We start from the raw sequence: 24,112 nt of genomic DNA on the forward strand, positions 1-24,112 counted from the left end.
GGCAATACAGCCCAAACAGGCATGTTCCTTAATTCCAGGCACCCCAGAAACCACACCCAAAGAGGAAATAGTGGCACAAAACAAGCCAGCTGAGGACTCAGACTGCCTTGCCTATTCTGGATGCAGACTGGGGTGCACCTCGTGGGGAGGCTGAACTCCACTGCACTCCGGGGCCCCTGGGCAGAGGGGCTCCCCAGGCCTCTAAGACAGTGCCCAGATTTTTCTTCAAACACAGTGAATACTTTTCTCATAACAGGCCCTCTAACATGAACTTTTCAAACCTCATAGGCCTGGTTCCACATGCTGGCCCTGCAACTTCTGAAGGGCTTTGGGTCTCTCTGTAAAATGATTGTAAATATTATCACTGGGGTGTAGTGAGCACTACAGGCCACGATATATACGACACATAGCAAGCATTCAATAAATTACACGTTATTGGTCTTGTAAGACATCCCGATTCCTAAAGTTTTACAAAAACATATGATTCTTCATTAAACAACTTCTTTGAGCTGCTGCCCAACCAGGGTTTCCTGGTCCTAGCTCAACAACTCAGGACTGTTTTTCAGAAGAACTAAGCACTAGGAAAAAGGAATTAGAGAGGTGTCTTCAGCTAGCCTTGTCCCATCTCTGGAAATTTCCATTCTGCGGGCTTTCACCTTTCCCCCCTAATTCATTCTTTCAATAGGTATTTATTGAAAACTCTGTTCAAGATACTGGTGCAGAAGAAAAAACAAATACGAAAAGTCTTTGTCTTTGGAGAGCTTTCAACACAGGGTGGCAAACAAGGACTCCCTAAGCAGAATCCCTGTGACTAACCTGGTGAGGAGCTCAGTCACGACTTTGCAGGCTGGTCAACCTAGTCTACGGACTGTGCCCCACTACCTTTCAATTCTCCCTTCTCTCACATACTTGCTCAGCATCTAGAAATCACATCCACCCTACCAAGCCCAAGGGTGAGACAATCCTTCTTTACATTAACATCAAGCTGCAGAAGAAATTCCTCAGTGGGGCCTGGACACCCCTCCGCCCCCAGGGCTGCTGGGCCCTCACAACTCCTCCAGAATCTCTCCGCTTGTCTCTATTTTGTTGCTGGCCCTACTCTCCACGGGAACCAGTCACGGCTCTTCTCAGACGGCCCACTCGACAACCTTCCTCCTTCTCTACAGGTGACACTGTCTCCTCCTTAAAGTGAAAATCGAGGCCCCCTAAAACATTACCCAGGCCTGCTCTTCATTCATTCATTCAACAAATATTTATCCGAGCCGACTCCGAGCCTGCAGTGTGCAGTGAGGGAGACACAAAAGCGAGAGCAAAGCCGCCACGGTCCCGGCCTTCAGGGACCTCAGTCTACTGTTAAGTTACACAGCAAGCAGAAATTACACACACGATTGCACGCTCCGAAAGCAACTAGAAGGAGAATTCCAGGTGCCGCAAATCTTAGGGGCCAGGAGAGTTTTCCTTAAGAAATGATATCTGAGGAACAATGTCGACAACAAAATGGAGGTTAACTAAGGCAAGAGGCGGGGAGGAGCGTGCAGGCAGAGGGAAGAGCAGCTGCCGAGGCCCTGGGGTCAGACGGAGCAGGCCTCCTGAGAGGACCTAAATGGAGCCGCGCGGGCAGGGGCTGCATCATACACGGGGCCTCCTGTCCCCCGCACGGGGGAACCAGAAGCCATAAAGAGTCTTCGAGGGGGCCCAGGGCTGCCCTTGTCCAGCGGGGCGTCCCCGGCGTCCCCAGCGCGCCGTGCCCCCCAGCCCTCGGCCGGTTCCCACCGCCACTGGCCGGCAGGACGACGGGAGGCGGCGCGGGACCGTTTCCCGGGTGCGCTCCAGGCCGGGCCTCGGCGGAGGCAGCGGGCGGGGCCGGGCGGCGAGGCGGGGGGCGGCCTGCGCGGGCACCTCGGGGACCCGAGCGCGACCAAGAGCCGCCGCGCCCGTCCTCGCGCCGCCGCGCTGTGGCCTCCGCGGAGCTGCGGCTGCTCTCGGCGGAGGGAGCCAGGCCCCGCGGCCCCAGGCGCTCGGTCGGCGGCCCCCGGGGCGGGGCCCGGAGCCTCCGTGGCCACGGCGTGCAGGTGAGAGCGCGGCCCGGGGCGGGCTGGGGGGTGCCCGGCAGCCAGGCGGCCCGTGCGGCCCCGGGACCCTCGGGACGGTCGGGCCGCGGCAGAGGCGGGGCCGGGGGCAGGCGGGGGAGCCCCTGCCCGGCCAGGCCCGGCGACCGGCGTCGGCCTCTCCCCAACTCTGCGGTTCCTCCTTGTCGCTGTGGCAAAGGTGGCGCAGGAAGGAAGCCCGGGAGGCGACCCTGCGCCCCGGAGGCAGCGCTGAACACTAAGGCGTCTCTCCTTAGCCCCGCTTCCCCTGTGAGCACGAGCGGACCGCAGTTTTGCAGAACCTGGATGGTGGCGTGCTGTAACTGGGCTGCTTTCTCTTAATAACACCTCACGCGCATGTGCCCGTGGCTTCCAGGGGTTTTCTGCGTCCTCTGTGCTGGCCGCGCTGACTGCGGGGCGGGGTGCCCGCCGCCCGGGCTTGGCGGTCGGTTTGTGGAGGGGCAGGACTGTGATTTACTCAACGGATTCCCTCCCTCACGGCGAACAGAAAGGTGGTTTTCGGTTTTTCGGTATTATAAAAAGCGGCTCCAGTGAGCACGGTTCCGGCTTGTTTGGGGGGCGTGATCATTTGCTTAGAGTGAATCCCTCATAAACCTTATGGTATCCGTTGCAAAATGATCCTCAGAAGAGCGTTTCTCGTCTTTGTCGCTCCCGTAGCGTTTGGGAATACCTGGCTCCAGGAGGTTCCTGGCCGACTTTGCTGGAGGCCCCAGTGCTTCGCAAGGGACGGGGCGTACAGTGTCAGCACCTGCTTGTTGAAGGGCGGCCTGCCTTGTGGCCGGCCTTGCCTAGAGCTTTTGCTGAAAAGGGAACTATCAGCACTTTAGTAATTTTAAAAACGAATTGTGTTCAACTTGGACAAACCAGTGCGGTCCCCAGTACAGTTAAACCTAAGTTAAGGGACAATTCAAGCTGGGGTTAGATGAACAGTGGAAACGTGTGAATATTTAAAGCCATACTCTGAAACATGGGTGTTGGGTTGCTAGGGAAAGGATTTTAAAAGATGACGGTGATGGGTACATCACTAGATACTCAAAAAGCTCTCTTTGAAGCCAGCTAAGAAATTTCAAATGAGCAACATCGTCCCCGACAATCAAAATAAATGGAATTTGTTTTCCATCCTTTTCATTTACATTTTAAAACTTTGCGCTAAAAGAAAGAGAATTTTTCTTTGTATTTATCATTTTCCAGTTTGATCACATGATCCTGAACATTAAGTGTGTGTATAAGAGTTTAAAAATGACAGCGGATTAATTCCTTTCTCCCAAGTTTTAAACCAAAGCTTTCCCTGGGCTTCCCACCCATTCGGCAGGGCTAGGATCCTTGTTCTGCGGCCCCCTCTGTCCTTTACTGCTCCTCTTTACAAGACACCCCCATGGCTGTGCGGTAGTCATCTTTGGGTCTCTCCAGAGTCCCTTCCTCTGAGCTTCGTGCCCAGCTGAGCGCCTGGCACAGAAGTGACTGATAACTCTTAGCGTACTGGACGAAGTTGGAATATGGCATGTGGTTATTAAGTCCAGTTGGTAACTTAGAGATCTGTGTGTGACACACATTTCTCATTCACATCAGTGAAGTAGAAATCAGGAACAAGGACAGTTGCGATCATCTCTTAGTTACAGGTACATTCCAGGAAACACAACCAGCAGAGCCACGGGGTCTCTTTTTTTTTTTTATAACAACTTTGTTGAGGTATAATTCACATACATACAGTTCACCTATTTGAAGCATCTACAATTCAGTGTTTTTTTGTATATTACAGTATTAATTTTTTAAAGTTATGCTAAAACATATATAACATAGAAAGTGCCATTTTAACCGTTAAGTGTACAACTCATTGGCATTAAGTACATCACAGTGTTGTGCAACCATTCACCACTGTCTATTTCCAAAACTTTTTCAACACCTTAAACAGAATACTCCATAAATAAGTGTTGAATGTACCAATGAATGTTGATAGTTTAGAGAAAATGTTTAAAAAATAAATGTGATCTTGATTTCCAACTCCCTTCTAATCTGTTGTGTTGTCTTCTATACTTCCTTGTGAAAAGTTAATATAATTAAGATGCTACCGTGCCTTATCTCAGTGTGATTTAGTAATGTTTGAAGTTCCTTGTAATGAAAAACTGGGCAGTCGTTTCAAGTTTGAATGCTGCATTACTGAACTTTCTAGAATAAAAGTTGTAGAACAAAACTTGAATGATATCCCTAGGTCCACTCTGACTTACAAAGGACGCCTTTCTCTTATGCTGTTTGGCTTACTCTATTGCTGTGTTTTCTCTTTGCTTTCATAGTTGCAGGATACCCTCCACCTTCACAGAAGGTATCTTAGGGCTTCTTAAGACTAGAAAAATCCACACATTTGTAAGGTGCTGATAAAAAAAACGAGGGATTTATTTTAGGTACAAAGTGTTTTGAATCTTTACCTAGTTTTTATTCTAAAATTCTTAACTTTTCTTTGCCTATTGGGTTGCTTTTCTGGCTGCTAATCTCTTCTTTAACATCTTTTTAAAAATAATTTGTGGCTTCTGGCTGTTTCCAGCCAAAGAAGGTTGGTAATCTCTCGTTTTTAACAAGGAGAGAGCACTCTTGGGCATCTATAGGGAAAAGGCTAGAGTAGATCTTGGGAGCAAAAAATGGCTGAGCCTGTTTTCCAACAGCTTTGGCAGGGGTATACCTGTTAATCCCAAGTCTTCAAATGTGGAGAGTTTCCTATGCATGTTAGTACCTGTGTGCTTCTGATTTCAGTAGAACTTAATTAGCACTACAGCCCACTCGCTGTTTAGTTAATTGAGCAGGAGTCCTGAGCTCTAGTTCTGGCTTGGGCCCTGCTAGTGACCTGAGCAAACCACATTACTTTTGGGGATTCCTTACTGGCACTAGTAAATTAAGTGGGCTTGTGTAGGTGGGTAAATTGTTTACTCTTAGAAAGCTAACTAGCTTGTCCCTGGCTGCTTCCTGGAAACTCAACATTTCTTTGAAGTTATCTAAAAAATAAATTTTTAAAATTATATATTCCACCCTAATATAGCTTTCTGAAATTTAATATGAAGATTGCATTTTAAATGTTACCACCCTGAAATGTTGGTGCTTCCAGAATATGCATTCTGTTTATCTTGGAGTTTTATGTATTCCCTGACCCACTGCCTCATACCCCTTGGGGCTTCTTGTGCCTCAATTTGAGAAGCGTGGGACCCAGAGGACCTCTAGGTCTCTTGCAACTCTGATGTGGTATAATACTTGAAGTAAACTGGAGTTTATTTTCTAGTTTTAGGAAATTATAAATCCATACTAGGGAAAAATTTTGGTCGATTTGCATGACTTCTTTCCCTGCAAATTAGAGATTGCAATTCTATTGTATGTAAAAGTTGTTTCATCAGAAACTGCATGCAATTTAAGAAATGGATTGCAAAGTTATAACAACCCTTTGCAGATATCATCTTTGTCGCTCTCATGCTTTCTTCGCTGCAATTCTGCTTTTTTCTTTCCTGGCTGCTAATTGGATTAAAGACTGTTTTGCCAACCATGGCATCTGGAGATGACAGTCCTATCTTTGAAGATGACGAAAGGTAAATGTCTTACATTACAATAAAACTAGCTTTTGGAACTTTCAAGATTGTTTTAATCATTCAAAAGAGTTATTTATCTAGGCTGCTTTTTTAAGGACACGTTTTGTAAGATTGCAGAATGCATGGTTTTGCTTTTCTGTATTTAGAACAAGTGTAGGAAACACCTGGCATGGCGGTGGCTGCCACTCATGTGGCATCTTTTCCCACGGGGTCTGGTTGTGAGATCTCCAAATCCCTCTCAGCACAGAGTTCTTGGAAATCACTTCAGAGTGGTATAAATCCATGTCTCGTCTCTGATTTAGAGGATACACAGGAGATCAGGGTGAATGAAGAGTCGGGCATAGTTGAGAGAACAGAATCTGGCACCACAGTCCTGGGTTTAACTCCCATCTGCCACTTTCTGTCACTGTGACCTTAGACAAGCCCTTGGCCGCTCTGTGCCTGTTTCCTCATCTATAAAATAGGGATAATAATAGCACCCATCTCATGTGAGGATTCTATGATTTAATATGTGTAAAACTCTTAGAACAGTGACTGACACACAGTAAGCACTTAATAGCTGTTAGCTATGATCTTTATTGCTCTAATGTTACATCTCTCAAAATGTTAATTACATATTATACATGCATTATTTATAATATGTATTATTCACATAGGACGCATATGTTATATATTTTATTTAAGAATACTAACATCAGGGGTCAGCCCCATGGCCCAGTGGTTAAGTTCACGTGCTCTGCTTCGGTGGCCCAGGGTTTTGCTGGTTTGGATCCTGGGCACGGACATGGCACCGCTCGTCAGGCCATGCTGAGGCAGCATCCCACATGCCGCAACTAGAAGGACCCACAACTGAAAATACACAACTATGTACTGGGGGGCTTTGGAGAGAAAAAGCAGAAAAAAAAAAGAAGATTGGCAACAGATGTTAGCTCAGGTGCCAATCTTAAAAAAAAAAATACTAACATCAAAAATATGTATTTAAGTTGTGCCAGAAACTTCTGACAAACAGAATCGTTTATTTTTTAATAAGATTTCCTATAATAATGATAATAATTACTATTTTCCATAGCATTTTTATCTCTATTATAGGACACGTCTTCCGTGACTTCTCTTTTTCTCAGTCTTTGTGTAATAAATTAGAACCTTTTTCTTAAAATGAATCTCTAGTTGCTGTTTTAAGTATGAAAGGTTTGGAGAGTTCTTGTTTTGGCGTGATTGCATCTGAAAAAGAAAAACCAAAATTAAATACTGCGCTTTGTAAGTGGAAGGAGGGAGAAGTACAGACTTTTTACTGACCTTTCCAAGCATTATTCTGTAGCCTAACTTAGAATACTGTGCTGGATAACCTGATAGATTCCTAATCCTATTAATATTAAGGTGACTTTGAGATGATCCGACTATAAACCCATAGATAGCAGTTTCATCTTAAAGGGAGAGTGCATGAGAGGCAGAAGATAGTTCCCTGAACTGTGAGGAGGATTTCTTAGACAATATCACTTTAATATTTTGTAATTCCAGGGGTTCTAGAAACCTGATGTTTCATCTTGCGAGGATTACGTGGTTATTCTATCACTGGTTTTGGCCGATTGTAATTGCTTTATTTTATTCCCTTAGCCCTCCTTATAGCCTGGAAAAAATGACAGATCTCGTCGCCGTTTGGGATGTTGCTTTAAGTGACGGAGTTCATAAGATCGAATTTGAACACGGGACCACGTCAGGCAAACGAGTGGTATATGTAGATGGGAAGGTAGGAAAAAATATGTTACTTCGTAAAGCGTGGCTTTGTTAATGTGGATTCTTCATTTGTGAATTCAAGGCTTTTCTCTTACAGTGGTTCTCTCTCTATTTGGGCCTGCATCATTTTGCTGTACAAAGCAAACTAATAATGGTTATAAAACTCATAAACTATAACCTCTAATGTTTGAACTTAAAATGCCTTTATTTTCTAATCTTTCCATCATGAGTTAATAAAATTACATCTAAGTAGCATGGCTATTTGCTCCCTTGAATTACATTATTTCTAAAATTAAGTATTAAATTTTCTTGCATTTGTGTGTTTTCAACTTTTGTATTTTATTACTTAGGAAGAGATAAGAAAAGAATGGATGTTCAAATTAGTGGGCAAAGAAACCTTCTGCGTTGGAGCAGCGAAGACAAAAGCAACCATAAATATAGATGCCGTCAGTGGCTTTGCTTATGAATATACTCTGGAAATTAATGGGAAAAGTCTCAAGAAGTATATGGAGAACAGATCAAAAACCACCAACACTTGGGTGTTACATGTGGACGGGGAGGACTTTAGAGTCGTCTTGGGTGAGTGAGTGCTGTTCTGCAGCATTTATCGGCTCTTTATGATGGCTGTTTCATTAGTTCCTCTAACTGTCCCGACCTTTTGTGGGAGCTGTGAATAGGAGAGAATAAGTGCAAGAGTATTTCTTTTTTTTTTCTTTTTGAGTTGTGGAATTACAAATTTTTTTAATTGAGGTAAACATTGGTTTATAACACTATATAAATTTCAGGTGTACATCATTATATTTGGATTTCTGTGTAGATTACGTCATGTTCACCATCCAAGGACTAATTACCATCCATCACCACACACGTGTGCCTAATAACCGCTTCACCCTTCTCCGTCTCCGCTTCCCCTCTGGTAACCACCAATCTAATCTCTGCATCTGTGTGTTTGTTTGTTGTTGTTTTTATCTGCTATTTATGGTGAGATCATACAGTATTTGACTTTCTCCCTCTGACTTATTTCACTTAGCCTAATACCCTCAAGGACTGCCCAGCTGCACTGTATTTCTCATGTGTCCTGTGTGGATGGAATGTTCATTTAATTGACTGATTTATATATAAAATATATGAGAACCATATAGTGATGGATTTGAGGATTATTTAAACTTGGATTAAAAAAGATTGATGTGGACATTTGTTATTATTTGATGTTTCTATTTAAAAGCATATCTAAAGGCAGTTGGAAATTTAAGATTCATCAGTAAGAACTTTTCTCTAGGTGGCAATAGGTTTAGGACTGCAGCAAGATCAAAATCGTCAAAGTCCAGATAAAGTAGATTAAAAAATAAAAAGTAATAAGCTGCTGATGTTTAAACTAAGTTCTGTTGTCACAGATTGCGATGTGTGTTCTCAGTTTCTATCAGGCCCACGAAACTTGGGAGACAAATATTTGCCAGTTACTACCTTATCTCTCTTCTGGTTACCCCTTTCTTATCACTAAGTTAAGACTGTTTAGATCATCTTGTTAATTCATTGACTGATTTATTTAGATAATATTGACACCTTCTAAGGCAGTTAGTGTAGCAAGCACTGAGGGTGCAGAGATGAAGAGACCTTGTCCATACCTCAAAGAGTCTGCAGTCTAGTCAAATGCTAGCAAATACCTCAAAAAAAAAAACTTGTAACAATGAAAATGTTTATCAAGTAATAAATACACATAGTTGAAAAATGAAACCAGAAACTCCTGTATAGCTTATTTATTGACGAAACTGGGTCAGTTTGTCTTGAAGAGTTTGCTGTGGTCTGGATTTTGTTGATGGCTTTCCTGTGATGTGCTTCTGTCTTTAATATTTCCTGTAACTTGGTAGTTGACTCTGAAGAATTGGTCAAGTTTAGGTGTGATTATTTTTTTCTGGCAAGACCACTTTATTGTTTGTTATATCAAGAGGCACATGGTGTTTATTTGCCAAGGATGTCGACAACCATCAATACCTAGTGCCTCATCCATTAACTCATTAGCAGTCGCCCAGTGCTGATACTCTGCTTCTCTCATTCCTTGCTCATTAGCTGGAATACTTCTATAATGAGAAACTTCCTGTCCTCTACTATTTGGTTACACAGAGGTATAATTTGCATAAGAAATGCAGGAGATCTGCTTATTTTCCCTTTATTTACCAATTTTCAGGATATTGAACTGGCTCCTTCTCCCCTAAAGGTGATCATTTAGGTTTGGTTTTTGTTTTTTAACTCATGGATTTAAACAATTTGATGTGTTTCAGTACTTCTTGAGTTATTATCCTTATTGATGCTCAGATTGTCCCATTTTTGGCCAATGGAGTGCTCTTTCGATTGGCCACTGAGCCCTTCTGACACATCCTTGGTAGACTGGCTGTTATGACAAGATGTTCTAGGCTCATTTTGAACATTTTCTACCCAGACCTGGAATCACCCATTTCTCCAAGAAGCCCTAGTTTCTGTTAGAGAAAAATGGTATTTCAAGAGCATCATGTGAGCATACGTTCAGAATGCTTATTCAGTATTTTTAGGTATTCGGTGGATGGAGCAAGGAAATTATATACATGCATAGACAGATAGATTAGATAGATAGGTAGATGGAGGGAGGAGGGAGAGACTTTTTTAGAGATAAAATAGATTGTGAGTTTGTACTGATCCTTGTAATTCAAATTCAGGAATACTAGGTTTTTAAATTTTTTATTTATTTTATTTTATTTTTTGAGGAAGATTAACATCTGCTGCCAATCCTCCTCTTTTTGCTGAGGAAGACTGGCCCTGAGCTAACATCCGTGCCCATCTTCCTCTACTTTATATGTGGGACGCCTACCACAGCATGGCATGCCAAGTGGTGCCATGTCTGCACTGGGGATCCGAACTGGGGACCCCTGGGCCGCCGAAGCTAAACGTGCACACTTAACTGCTGTGCCACCGGGCCAGCCCCGGGAATACTAGGTTTTTACTTAACCTTGGCTAACATCTGTACGTTCTTTCTTCCACACTGAGAATCCTGCTTCTCAAGGACACAGAGGATGATGCAATTAAAATATGATATAATTACTCCTTTGCTTTGTGCCGCCTTACATGCATAGTAGTCTCAGTTAACAACACAAGTACTACCATCGTTAATACTATTACCAAAAAAATTTAAAGCATTTTCTTGCATATCCTTTTCCAATTGTACTGTATCTACATTGTCAGAGCATACGGCCATTATACACTGTGCCCTTTCCCTTCCAACCCACTCTCAGTCCTATAAGTAAATATTTATCTCTTGCTTTGAAGTTATCGTATTGCTCCTGTCTCTGATCATTTGCTTGTCTGACACTTGTTCTCTAGTGCATTCCTTAGGACTACTAACGATGTTACTTGAGTTCTTGCATGCTGATGACATTTTTCTGTGTACTTTATACTTAATATTCTTGGCTCACATTTCCTTTCCTTAAGTATCTTAGATATATTACTCCACTTTCTTCTGGCATAAAGTGTTACTGTCAAAAAGTCTGATGACAATCTGATCTTCTTTCCTTTGGAAGTGCTTTGTCTTTGCCTCGTTTTACTAGAATATCTCAGAGTTTCCGCATACTTCCTCTACCCGCCCCCCTCAGTTTTCCCCATTATTAACATCTTGCATTGGTGTGGTACATTGGTGACAAATTGGCAAACCAATATTGACGTGTTATTAACTAAAGCTCATAGGTTACATTAGAGTTCACTCTTGCCTTGTGCAGTTCTGTGGGTTTTGCCAAATGTAAAATGTCCTGTATCCACCATTACAGTATCCTACAGAATTCTTTCACTGTCCTAAAAATCCCATGCTCTTACCTATTCATCCTTCCCTCCCCCCCGCCTCCCCCAGCCCCTGCAACCACTGATCTTTCTATTGTCTCTATAGTTTTGCCTTTTCCAGAATGTCACATAGTTGGAATCATACAGTATGTAGCTTTTTCAGACTAGCTTTTGTTACTTAGCAATGTGTGTTTAAGATTCTTCTATGTCTCTTCATGACTTGAACGCTCATTTCTTCTTCTTGCTGAATAGTATTACATTGTGCGGATGTACCACAGTTTGTTTATCTGCTCACCTACTGAAGGACGTCTTGGTTGCTTCCAGTTTTTGGCAATTATGAATAAAGCTGCTATAAACATTTGTGTGCAGGTTTTTATGTGGACATAAATTTTCACATCAGTTGGGTAATTAACTAGGAGCTTGATTGCTGGATCATATGGTAAGAGTATGTTTAGTTTTGGAAGAAACCATCAATCTGTCTTCCAAAGTGGCTGTACCATTTTGCATTCCCACCAGCAATGAATGTGAGTTCCTCTTGCTCAGCATCCTTGCCAGTAGTGTTGTCAGTGTTTTAGATTTTAGCCATTCCAATAAGTGTATAATGATACCTCATTTTTTTTTAAAGATTTTATTTTTTTCCTTTTTCTCCCCAAAGCCCCCCAGTACATAGTTGTATATTCTTTGTTGTGGGTCCTTTTTTAGTTGTCACATGTGGGATGCTGCCTCAGCATGGCTTGGTGAGCAGTGCCATGTCTGCGCCCAGGATTCGAACCAACGAAACACTGGGCCACCTGCAGTGGAGGGCGTGAACTTCACCACTCGGCCACAGGGCCAGCCCCGATGCCTCATTTTAATTTGCAGTTTCCTAATGATGTGTGGTGTTGAGCACCTTTTCAATTGCTTATTTGCCGTCTGTGTATCTTCTTTGGTGACCTTTTTGTGCAGATCTTTTGCCCTCTTTTTAATTGAGTTGTTTGTTTTCTTATTGTTGAGTTTTAAGAGCTCTTTGTATATTTTAAATACAAATTCTTTATCAGATAAGTGTTTTATAAATGTTTTCTCTCAATCTGTGGTTTGTCTTGTCACCTTCTTTTTGATTTTTAAAAATTTACTCCTCTAGGGCTGGCTGGGTGGTGTAGTGGTTAAGTTCACATGCTCCATTTCCACAGCCCAGGGTTTGTGGGTTTGGATCCCAGGGACGGACCTACACACCTCTCAGCAAGCCACCCTGTGGTGGCGTCCACATAGAAAACAGAGGAAGAAGATTGCCACAGACGTTAGCTCAGGAACCACCTTCCTCAAGCAAAAAGAGGAAGACTGGCAACAGATGTTAGCTCAGGGCCAGTCTTCCTTACTAGAAAAAAGAGTCCTCCTCTTCATCTTCTATTTCTGTTAAGGCAGTGTTTATTGTGTTTATTTGCTATGTGTTCCTTTTAGTTTAGTCTTCATTTCTGAAGTTATTTTTATTTTTACTTATAATTTTTTACTGAGTTCTTATTATTTCATTTCTCAGAGTTTTTCTAATTCTTATTTATGTTATTACATATCTTGTATGGTTTTCTAAATTTCTTTTAGCTCATTTTGAAACAGTATTTTATAGTTTTGTCTTTTTTGTAGGCATGTCTTTCTGATGCTTTTATTATCTGTAATGATGTCTGTTCTTTTTCCTTATAACTTTTTATGGAGCTAGAGCTCAATACCTTTCTTTGCTCATTTTTATATGAACTTAGTCTTCCTGAATTTGTAGAAGAGAGTGTGGTTGTGGACAACTTCATAAACGTCAGGCTCTAGAATTCCCCTTTCCATTGTTTTTGGATAATGTTAAAAATCAAGGGCGTACTTCCCAAATGCATGCCATATTCCCTTCCCCATTTTTCCTTAGGTCTTCTCCTTCTTTTGCTCTAGTGTCCCTGAGCTGCTCAATGTGGATTCTCTTCCCAGAAGTTTCTTCTTGGCGTGGCGTTTTGTACTGGACGTAGCTTTGGCTGGTTAGTTTTGTGGGGTCATTGGGCCAGACTGCTCCAGACTTCTGCATGCTCCTCCTGTACTCCAGCCACCGTTAGAGTGTGTAAAACCCCTTCCGTTTCAGTTGCTCTTCACAAACTGGCCCCCCCCCAACTTTCCAGGTAGGACTGGGACAGCGTTTGGGGGACTCTTAGGTCCATCACAGGCCCTGTTGCCCCTCCTGCTTTCTTCTGCACAGGTGCCCATCCTACCACTGCAGGTCATGTGGTTGTCCATGGTTCCCCCACCTGTTGGTGTTGTGGATACTGGCCATGGGCTTTTGGTTTGGTTATGTTACCCTGTCTATTTTTTTGTTTTTTTGGTTTTCTTTTTGAGGAAGATTAGCCCTGAGCTAAGTGCTGCCAATCCTCCTCTTTTTGCTGAGGAAGACTGGCCCTGAGCTAACATCCATGCCCGTCTTCCTCTACTTTATACGTGGGACGCCCACCACAGCATGGCATGCCAAGCGGTGCCATGTCCGCACCCGGGTGGCGAACCCCGGGCCACCCGAAGTGGAACGTGCGCACCCAACCACTGCGCCCCAGGGCCGGTCCCGCCCTGTCTGTTTTAATGGAGGGAGTTAGGGGACAGTAAAGAATCTTGCCCCTGCTGCCACTACCAGCATCTTCGTCATCAGCTTGTAGATTTACCTCATGCCCGTCGTGTCAGACGAGGCTGTAAGCAGTGCGCGTTTCCCTGCCTGGACCTCTGTCTCCTCTGCTTTTGGTTTTACATCACAAAGTCGTTAATATTTGCATTCTGTTCTGCAGCCATGATTAAGTCTTGTTTGTTTTTTCTACAGATTGATGCTAAAATTAAAAGCCAGTAAAGAGCATTTATATTATTATGATTATATAAGCATTTTTAGGGTGGGCTGTGGTTACATTCTTTCTCTACGTTGTCACACCCCCCGTGCCACTCAAAGGAAGTTGTTTTCAGTCATGGTCAAATGGGTTTTCTGTTTTATAATCTACCAGTCGCTCAAAATTATACCTCATTTTAGTCTGCTGCATAGTCGGACCATGATTTTTCTGTACAGTCTTTTTGTTTTTCTAGGCTTTCCTGATTGCCTTTGTGTTTTCTTATTGGAAGGGGATGTGTATCTTTGCTCATATTCCAATGTCTGTTAGCATTTTTACTCATGTTATCTATTGCTTGGAATTCTTTTCATTCTTAAAGACGATGTTCTCGGGTGTCTGTTGACTTCCTGTTTGAAACTAGATGGGTTGCCTTCCAGCCGCTGCGTGGCGGCCAGCGCCCTGGTGTCGTGGAGCTCCTGGTTTAGTTCCTCAGTTATGGAACCCCGCAACTCCCCGCTCACTTTTGTTTACTGGTAAATATCCTTAAGTAATTTCCTAATAAAAGGTGCCTAGGAGATAAACATTACTTGGCCCTCATGCAAAATTGGTATTTCTGCTGATTATAGAGTTTTAGCTTCAAAATAATTTTTTCTCCGAATTTTTTAAAGCCTTGTTTCAGTATCCTGTGTTCGCCATTGTTTTGAATGAGAAGTTTTGTGCCAGTCTGAATCTCTTTTTTTTTCTTTCTGGAAGCTTTTGGCGGTTCGTCTTTATCTTTCATAATGATGTGTTTAGAGTTGTAGTGGCTCAATCTACAATAAATTTGGAGAACATTCCATCTTTGCTTACGAATGGAAGTTTTCGTTTTGAAGGGATTAGAATTAGTGTCAACACTTTTTTTTTTTTTTAAATGGGTACCTGAGCTCACATCTGTTAACAATCTTTTTTGTTTGTTTGTTCTTCTTCTCCCCAAGGCCCCCGGTACACAGTTGTGTATATTTTAGCTGTGGGTCCCTCTAGTTGTGGCATGTGGGATGCCACCTCAGCATGGCCTGACGAGCGGTGCCATGTCCGCGCCCAGGATCCAAACTGGTGAAACCCTGGGCTGCTGCAGTGGAGCGTGCGAACTTACCCACTTGGCCATGAGCAGGACTCTCAACACATTGTAACATATTGGGTTTCATATGATGAAGCCAAGCCTTTGAAATACTTTTAGGCACTTAATCAGCTACTTCACCAACATTGTAATACAATTGATATGGATTTCCATAGGTGAAATGACAGAGACTACGTAGGCCATGCCTAGCTTATAGCTAGTTTTCTCTAACTGCCCGGGAAGCTGCCTATCCACTGTGACTTCTCTTAGTCCTTTACAGCTCCTCTTCTCCTGCTTCCCCCGTCTGCCTTCACTCTGCTCTGTCCATTTGCAGCCCCTCATGAGCCTGAAAGGGAGATGAAGGTCAGCCCAAATTTGTCCCTTTTGCTGCTTGTCTGAAAGGGACCTTGATAAAGGGACAAGGCCAGTGTCATTGACTGAGGTGAGGGCAGAATTACCTAGAGTATTCATGTTGCTTGAACTTCTGCTTCCAAGATCCACCAAACCCCAGACTCTTCTGCCTAAGGCCTGTGTTTTGCAGATGAGTGATGAAGAAAGCAGGTCCAGCATCAGAGCTGTGTGACGGGCAAATTCCTTAACCTCCGAGCCCTGGTCTCCTCGGCTGTAAAGTGGGGATAGTGATAGTGTGTCCCTCACGGAGCCGGGTGGATGTGCTTTAACAGAGTTAGTACAGGTAAACACTTAGCAGTGTTTCTCACACAGTCAGTTCTTTCACAGTATTATTTGTGGTTATTGTTACAGGCAAAGAAAGGACTTATCTAGGGTCTTAGGGTGAAAGTGACCTACATATTATATGACAGATTTCAAATAACAATATTATATAATTTTCTAAATTTTATATTGAAAAGTTAGAACAAGGCCAGAAAAAGCTCTTAATAACAAAAACAGTATGATTTACTGAGGCCATATTCTGTGCCAGATACTACGCTAGGCACTTTATTTCTAATCCTTCTAACAGCCTGCAAGAAAAGTGGTGTCGTCTTCTTTTACCCATGAGGAGACTGAGGCTAATGGAGGCTCAGGGTGGTGCTGCCCTGACCAAGGAGACTGCTGGTAAATCGTGAAGCCGGGGTCTGAACCCAGGGCTCTCCGACCTCAAAGATCACGTACTTCTTTTTCACCACCCGAAGGATATGAGGCACACAAGGGGACCAAAGATAGCATGGGTTAGCATTGTTCGGTCTGGTAGTCAACACACTACTGAACATCATGGGAGGAAAAGAAAGACAGCAAGAGGGAAGTGCTGTTATGATGAAGCTTCACATTGGGAGGAAGTTGTCTTTCTGTTCTGAAACTGTGCCCTTCTGTGCAAGCATTTACAGAACATACCTGCTCGGGACTCGTCTGTAGGCTCCCCCGCCATTGGTCATGTGGGCTGAGGGAGTCTGCAGGCAGGCGGAGGAGAGGCTCCCACGTGAACATGTGCCAGGACCCGCTGCGGTTCATGGGATCCACTGCTGGGCCGTGATGAGCTCATACTTCGTCAGGCAGATGGGTTCTTTTATCAACGTATCTTTCTGAACAGGTGATATACTCACGTGATTCGGAAATCAAGATGATACAGAAAGACACATTGAGAAATCTCGCTTCCACTCCTGCTCCCATCCACCCTGTTTCCCCATAAAGATAGCCATTTTTTTTTAAGATTTTATTTTTCCTTTTTCTCTCAAAGCCCCCCGGTACATAGTTGTGTATTTTTAGTTGTGGGTCCTCCTACTTGTGGCATGTGGGACGCCGCCTCAGCGTGGCCTGATGAGCAGTGCCGTGTCCACACCCAGGATTTGAACTGAGAGATAGCCATTTTTAATAGTGAGTCTTTCTAGTGTGTCTTTATTCAGACTCAAGCAAATACAAATATTTTATTACTTCCTTGTTACATAAAAGCATCCTGCTTGTGACTCTGTAGTATATTCTGAAGATCCTTTTATATCAGTACATAAAGAACTTTCTCATCTTTTTTATAGCTGCAGAGTAAATTTCAAAAGTAAATAAAATAGTTTATTTAACTCATTCCCGAATGATGGGCCCTTGGGCTTTCTTTCCTCTGTTGTCAGCATAAGCAGTGCTCCCTGCGTAGCTTTGTTCGCACGCCTCTCGGAATACAGTGCGCGTGTCGCGTTAGGATAAATTCCCATAAGTTGGAAAAGGGGAAGCCTTGCAGTTATCATCGTAGTAGGTTTTCCCCCCACCCATGGGGCTTTTACAGTTTTGTACTCTCGCTACCTGCGTGTCCACAGCTTCTCCAACAGAGCCTGTTGTCAGAGTTTGGGATTTTTGATATTCTACTAGGTGAAACATGGTATTTCAGGGTTGTTTCTATTTGCCTTTTTCAACACCGAGCGAGGGAGAGCGCCTTTTCCTCTGCGTGTTTCTCTCCTGAGAATGCCTGTTCGTGTCCTTTGACTCATTTTCTTTTGGGTTCTTGGTCTTTTCTCCTTGGTTGCTAGGAGCCCTTACATTACCAAGATTAGCCCTTAGTCTGTGCTGTGAGTCTCAGATATGTTTTCCCAGTTTGTCATTTATTGTATGACTTTGCTTATATGTGTGCCTGGTTTTTTAAATCATGCAGAAGTCTTTTTTACTTTTATGTAGTCAGATTCATTCCATATTACTTTTATGGCTTCTGGATTAGTGGTGTTCTTCAGAGGCATGTTAGTAATAGCTATTGTAGAAAATCTGAGGACGTGCACAGGTCTAGTAGGCACATTAAATAAAATTCCAATTTTCACCACCCTCGTGGTTCGCTTTAGGCCTGTGTGCTCTGCTCATGTGTTGGGACATGCTGGGTTTCCCTGCAGCTGTGCCTGTGGACGCTTCCCACTCAGGCTGCCGTTGGGGCGACCCTGCCTGTGTCCCCTGGGCCCCTCTACGTTTCTCTGTCTCCCTCTAGCGCAGCTCAAAGGCCTTTCTGCATTCTCTGAGTGAGGCTCCCATCTCGAGTTGTGGGGAGAAGAGAATCCACTTTAGACCGTGTTCCTGGAGTAGACGGCCTGTCGGAGTCAAGCCCCTGACTGATGCCCCAACCTGGACTCCCGGGGGGCTTTTTTTTAATGATTTTATTTTATCTTTTCATTTTTATTTTTCCTTCTTCTGTCCAAAGCCCACCCGGTACATAGTTGTATATTTAGTTGTGGGTCCTTCTAGTTGTGGCGTGTGGGACACTGCCCCAGCATGGCTTGATGAGTGGTGCGAGGCTCGCGCCCAGGATTTGAACCACCCAAACCCTGGGCTGCCGAAGCGGAGCACGTGAACTTAACCACTCGAACACAGGGCCAGTGGTTAAACTCCCAGGTGGGTTTTTGACCTCTGGGCTCCTCATGCACACACAGGTCACACACACAGGTCACACTTCTCTCCCGTCTTAATAGTAACACCCAAAGCTCATCCTCTGGCTGCTTGAAGTGCAGACTTCTCCCCTCCATTCCCCGGGACATTAACATTCACAAGCCAGTCTGGGGATCCTCCCCCCAAAATGCACTTGCTTTTGTGCACACACACACAAATACACACTTCCCTGAAGTGAGCTGTGGCAGCTTAACCAATGCCCACATGTTTCGTGGCAGCACTGTGCTCTGTGGCGTCAGCACTCTACTCACACAGCTGAGTCCACAGTACATTTTTCCTTGTGATCCAATAATTTTCCCCCAAAGTGAAACCATTTGGGGAAAATAAATAGAGACAGTGAAATGAATAGCTATTATCATGCGATCTCCTTTGAACCCACGGCAGCCTTTTTTGGTGGTCTCCCTGTGCCGTCACCTGGGGAGGCGGGGGCGTCATCTGATCACGGACAGCGTGGAAAGGTCCCTCCTCGCCTTCATGGGTGTGCATCCTCCGTCAGAGACTGCGCTTCACTGTTTATTTTGTTTAACAAGGCTTCGAACAAAGAACCGACACTTCCTTCAAATTTAGAAGAATTTCAAAGCCATGAAAAGTATTGAGTTTTAGATATTAATGGAGTTTTAGAAATCTAGTGTATCAAACTTTTTTAAAATAATAAATATCAAGAGTTAACTTTATCTTTAAATCGTAGATTATAATTTTTTTAAATTTGTTACTTTTACAGAAAAAGACACTATGGATGTATGGTGCAACGGTAAAAAAATGGAGACAGCAGTAAGTTGACTTTTTGATTACTCTTAGCACCATGTGTATAAGTTACCATTGAAATGTTGCTGTGTTTCCTAATTATGGAGATTTTATAATTAAAAAAGGTCCTCTTGGTTGAAAACAAAAAAGAGATTAAGTACTCCGGATACCAAATTCTGAAGACCCTCCCCAGACGGTGCCTGGGGCAGTGAGAGCGTGGAGACGACTGAGGCTTTGAGCTGGTACACCTGCCCCTCCGCCCTTCCTCTCCTGGACCGGGCTGTAGCCTAGATTCCCGTGTGAAAAAATTCCTCCCCCAACAGTGGGCATGCTGTGTTTATCCATGTTTATACCACTGCTTCTCAAACTTGCATGCACAGAAATCACCTGGGATCTTGTTAAAATGCTAAGTGTGACATTTCCCCAGGTGATGCCAAAGCTGCTGGGCCCCAGGTCACACTGAGACTCAGAAGGCTCCACGCCACACACTCAACACAGGTGGTAATTTTCTAAAAGCAAAGTTTCTGAAAAAGAAGTGATGCACACAATGTGAGATGACACACAGCAGACAGGAAGAGTCACCATCAGAAACCCCAGAGACAGGTGGAACTGGTAGACTGGCAGTCAAGATGCGGGAGAAACAGGCTGCCCCACTCATGGAGGCCGAGCGCGCTGCAATCCCCATCTCGACCCCAGGACATTCTGCTTTTGCTCTCAGCTGCTTGCACTGTCATGATTGTGGGTGGGATGAATATAGGCGTGACTTTCAAGCGAGAATCACAGTGGTGTGCACGGCATGGGGAGAAAGTGGGAGCAGAAGAGACCGTCGTGGGAAGCAGGGAGTGTGGGACCAGGAGCTGAAATCACTGGGTGGAAATCCCCATGTGATCTGTGGCGAGCAGGGGGCACTCTCGCAGGCCCCCGCCTTTCACGCTGGCTTCAGACGTGAACGCCAGGGCTGGGTTGGAGAGCTCCTCTTGGTCACACTTCAGCTAGCTGCACATTGTGGTTGCTGCCGTTATCCCCTTAGTCTGTTACAGGTAGGGAGGTGAGGAGAGGCGCCCGGAGGGAAGGGCAGAGAAACTACCTAGAACCTGCTGGGCCCTCTAGCTGTCTGCTTCTCAGGAAGCCGAAGCCAGACTCCAGAGTTACAAAAATGAATGCTTTTGTTTTTCTTAATCCGGGTGTTAATTCTCGAAGGGAGATTTAACCTGGGCTCACTCAGAATTGATCTTCGGAGCTTGAGCCACTCTCTGGGTTAGACCTACTGATGGAGACTTCTGTGCGGAGACGTTCGGGAGCTCGGCGATATTTTCTGGACCCTTTTAGGACAGTTTCATTTTCCATTAACGTGGGTTGGGTACCTACTGTGTGCCCAATGCCACAGCTGGCGTTCCTTCCTGTCCTTTCTTTTCTACCTTGGAATTCTCTAGATGGAGAATCAGCAATTTTGAATCATGGTCCCTCCCCCCTTCAAGGAATTCTCCAGTGCAAATGTAAAGAGAATGTTGTTTCGTGGTATTAAAAGTGTGGTTGTAAGTGAGTAAGAAGTTGAAAATAATATTCACTCACAGTGTCTTTGTTCCGCGGTAGTGGACGGGAACCCACGAGCGTTTGAGTAATAGTTCCTTCTAAGCCAGCTCCCTCCTCATTGTAACTAGCTTGCAGGGCATTTGGGGCAGCTCCGTATCCAGGCAGCCTTCCCCAGTACTATGCACACCTGTTCTTGCGGCCTGTGAGTGACAGCTCATTTTCTCCGTTGTCTTTTCATCTCAAAGCATCGTGACCAAGACTGTGCATCTGTCAGATTGCCAAGAAGCTACTTACGGGGATGGTATTGCTCACCCCTTGCCCTGCCCTCTAAGTTGATTTTTGCAGAAGCATGGCCTAAAGGCTGTTTTCAAGGCTCCATATAAAGAGTGAAAAGCACACACTGCGCTCCAGGACCAGTCCATCCGGTCCTGTGGTGGCATTCAGTACACCTCCCAGAAGGAGCCACTGGCCAGGTTCTTCTCAGAGCTGGGGCTGAGCTTCTCTCCCAACACAGCCCGTGCTTTCTTGGTTTAGATGTCAGCTGTGGGACTTTGCTCTTTCTGCTTTGGCTGCCAGGGAGCTCACAGACAAATCTTAAGTCTGATTGTGGCTTCTTTGTTGCCTGGCGTAATTCACTTTTATCCTCTAAGCCTCCTCTTCCTCCCTTCTCTCTACTACTTGGCCCCTATCTTTTTACTCCAGATCAGTGCCGTTCAATAGAAACATGAGCCACAGGTGTGAGCTTCAGATGGAACTTCCTGGTAGCCACAATACAAAGTTTTAAGATGAAGTTTATTTTAATAATATATGTGATTTAAATCAGTATATCAAAAATACTATCATTTAACATGTGATCAATATAAAAGTTTTTAGTGAGTTATTTTGCTTTCTTTGTTTCACACTAAGTCTTCCAAATCCAGCGTGTATTTTATACTTACACAGCGCATCTCCTTTCAGACTCAGCACATTTCAAGGGCCCGGTTGCTGCCTGTGGCTAGTGGCTCCTGTGCTGGCCGGAGCAGGTCTAGATTTAGGAGTGTTGGGTTTCAGGTTCTCTGTGTATTTTATTGTAAGACACCTTAGAACCCCAAGGACTCAGATCTTCAGAGCGGTTAAGAACACTCCATCCCTCTGACTGGGGCCTTCGGCAAGTTATTTAACCACTCTGTGCCTCAATTTCCTCGTCTCTGAAAGGAGGATAATGATGGCCCCTCATCAGGGTTATTGTGAGGTCACAATGAGGTAGCGCATGCGCGCTGCTCCTGGCGTAGCATGAGTGACTAGTCAAGGCTTGCTAGCGTGTTTACCGCTTTTACTTTTGAAGATAATCTGTATGTCTGCATAGTAGGTATTATAAACACACAGCCATGAGGTGTGTAGTTTTTTCCTCTGAAACTTAAGATTCTTAAACATTGTTGGGGGGGGGCAAAAAAGAAACCTTCGATTCTTAGCAGAAATGTAAAAACATCAAAATATCAACTTCTAAGTTTAATTTTGCAAAGCTTAACATTTAGCTAATACGTACTTTATTATTCCCCCTTTGACATGGTGTTAACGTTCTAGACAAAGACAGATGTTTCTGGCACACTAATTCCTCCTCCTTTTGTCGGCCCAGGGTGAGTTCGTAGATGACGGGACCGAAACGCACTTCGGTCTGGGGAAGCACGCCTGTTACATAAAGGCCGTGAGCAGCGGGAAGCGGAAGGAAGGCATTGTTCACACGCTCATCGTGGATAACAGAGAAATCCCAGAGGCTTCTGGGTGACTTCATGTTCATGAATGTTAATCTTGAGAAGTAAAGATCAGGACTTTTAAATTACTGTGGTAATTAAATATGTTCAGTATGTACTTCTCAGTACATTTAGTCTGCCATGTCCTTAGTTTTTAGTTACTTGAATCTGTAATGTTCCAAGGGTCAGAAAAAACCAAAAGAATTATGTACAATCATAAAAATTCCAATTTACTTTGTAAATAATGTAAAATGTTTTAAAGCCAAATGGAAAATAAGATATGGACCAAAATCACTAATGTTTTACAAGGGGAACTTTTACTATAATAAATACTATGAAACAAAGTTGGTCCTGCTTCCTGGTGTTTCTAAAAATGGATGTCTGCATATATTTTTAACCTGTTCAGCTAGGTTGTCTCTTGTTCAAAGCAGTTGGTACATAATTATATGATTAGTTTAATTGGAGAAAATGAGGAACATTTTCTAACTGGAAATTTAATATTAAGGAAATGTCAAATAGTGACACATAAGAATTTAATTAAAAATGGGTTTCTGAAGATGTAGTTGTTTTGTGTAATCAGCATGGTGAGGACAAGCAAAACAAGAGGAAGAAGCAAACCTCTACCGAGACTGCACAGCTGCATCCTCAGGCATGTTTAAAAAGGCAGGGCTGGGGGCCGGCCCGGTGGCGTAGTGGTTAAGTTCAGCGCACTCTGCTTCGGCAGCCCAGATTTGCGGGTTCAGATCCTTGGTACAGACCTACACTCGTCAGGCATTCTGTGGCAGCAGCCCATGTATAAAGTGGAGGAAGATTGTTCCTCCAATGTAACAGATGTTAGCTCATGGCTGATCTTCCTCAGCAAAAACAAAAAAAGTCAGAGCTGCATTCTTCTGTCTGGAAATAGCACCAGTGTCAGTGCTCTTTGACTAAAGCATGCCCACCCAGGCAGACTCGCTGAGATGCCAAGTCAGTACGGTAAGTGCCCAAGATCGTTGGTTTCGGTACTCTTGTCTGAAGGTCTTTCAAGGCAGGATATGGTTCAATAGTAGAGTCTTTTATTGGAGCATTTCATATCTATTATCACGTAATCCTCCATGAGAGGAGAATTCTCCATTTTCTAGACTTTCTCTGTCCAATGGGGTAGCCATTAGTCATGTGGCTATTTAAGTTAAATTAATTAGAATTAAATACTATGAAAAATTCAATTCCTCTATCACGCTAACCACATTTCAAGTGCTCAGTAGTCACAGGCTAGTGGCTACCATATTGGACAGTGCAGATACAGAACATTTCCATCCTCGTACCAAGTTCTCTTAGACAGCACTGGCCTGGATACTTTGTCTCAAGTTTAGTGAGTTGCTCAGTACTGGCATAGGCAAGATTTTAAACCCAGGTTTTCCTGACACTAAAACCCATGCCCTTTACTACCATCTCCCTGCCACTAACATATTTCTAAGAGATTTGGGGCTGAACAGAGGCACAACCAGGTTCTACCACCAGGAAAGAGCAACTGAGGGGCAGGACAGCAGAGAGAAGATGGCTCAGACAGGCCAAGGCCAGGCAGGCAACGTGCTTGATGGCAGAGAGAGCGTATGAAAATTTGCCTTGACTACTTGCTTCCTGCAACATC

The 24,112-nt window shown here is 43.9% G+C and overlaps 1 protein-coding gene across 3 annotated transcripts; it reads left to right on the forward strand.

The window, feature by feature from the left end:
* The first annotated feature begins 1,380 nt into the window (after positions 1–1,380).
* On the forward strand, positions 1,381–22,826 carry FAIM (Fas apoptotic inhibitory molecule). Of its 3 annotated transcripts, XM_023621012.2 has the most exons (6): positions 1,938–2,072; positions 5,616–5,674; positions 7,289–7,421; positions 7,759–7,987; positions 19,197–19,246; positions 22,368–22,826. In XM_023621012.2, the coding sequence occupies exons 2-6, from the start codon at positions 5,631–5,633 to the stop codon at positions 22,515–22,517; spliced, it is 606 nt and encodes a 201-aa protein (XP_023476780.1). In that variant the 5' UTR covers positions 1,938–2,072; positions 5,616–5,630; the 3' UTR covers positions 22,518–22,826. The 3 variants fall into 3 exon arrangements, with proteins under 3 accessions (XP_070095206.1, XP_023476780.1, XP_023476781.1); XM_070239105.1 differs by lacking the exons at positions 1,938–2,072; positions 5,616–5,674 and adding an exon at positions 1,381–1,822; XM_023621013.2 differs by lacking the exon at positions 5,616–5,674.
* Positions 22,827–24,112: the final 1,286 nt, after the last annotated feature.

This window comes from Equus caballus, chromosome 16, assembly GCF_041296265.1.
Source record: "Equus caballus isolate H_3958 breed thoroughbred chromosome 16, TB-T2T, whole genome shotgun sequence".
Lineage (NCBI taxonomy): Eukaryota > Metazoa > Chordata > Mammalia > Perissodactyla > Equidae > Equus > Equus caballus.

What these genes read in the sequence shown, in the direction of transcription:
- FAIM (XM_023621012.2), top strand. Translation starts at nt 5,631, where the DNA reads ATGGCATCTGGAGATGACAGTCCTATCTTTGAAGATGACGAAAG. An exon ending in TGGTATATGTAGATGGGAAG is followed by an intron (nt 7,422 to 7,758) that starts GTAGGAAAAAAT and finishes TTTATTACTTAG; the next exon opens with GAAGAGATAAGAAAAGAATG. An exon ending in GTAAAAAAATGGAGACAGCA is followed by an intron (nt 19,247 to 22,367) that starts GTAAGTTGACTT and finishes TTGTCGGCCCAG; the next exon opens with GGTGAGTTCGTAGATGACGG.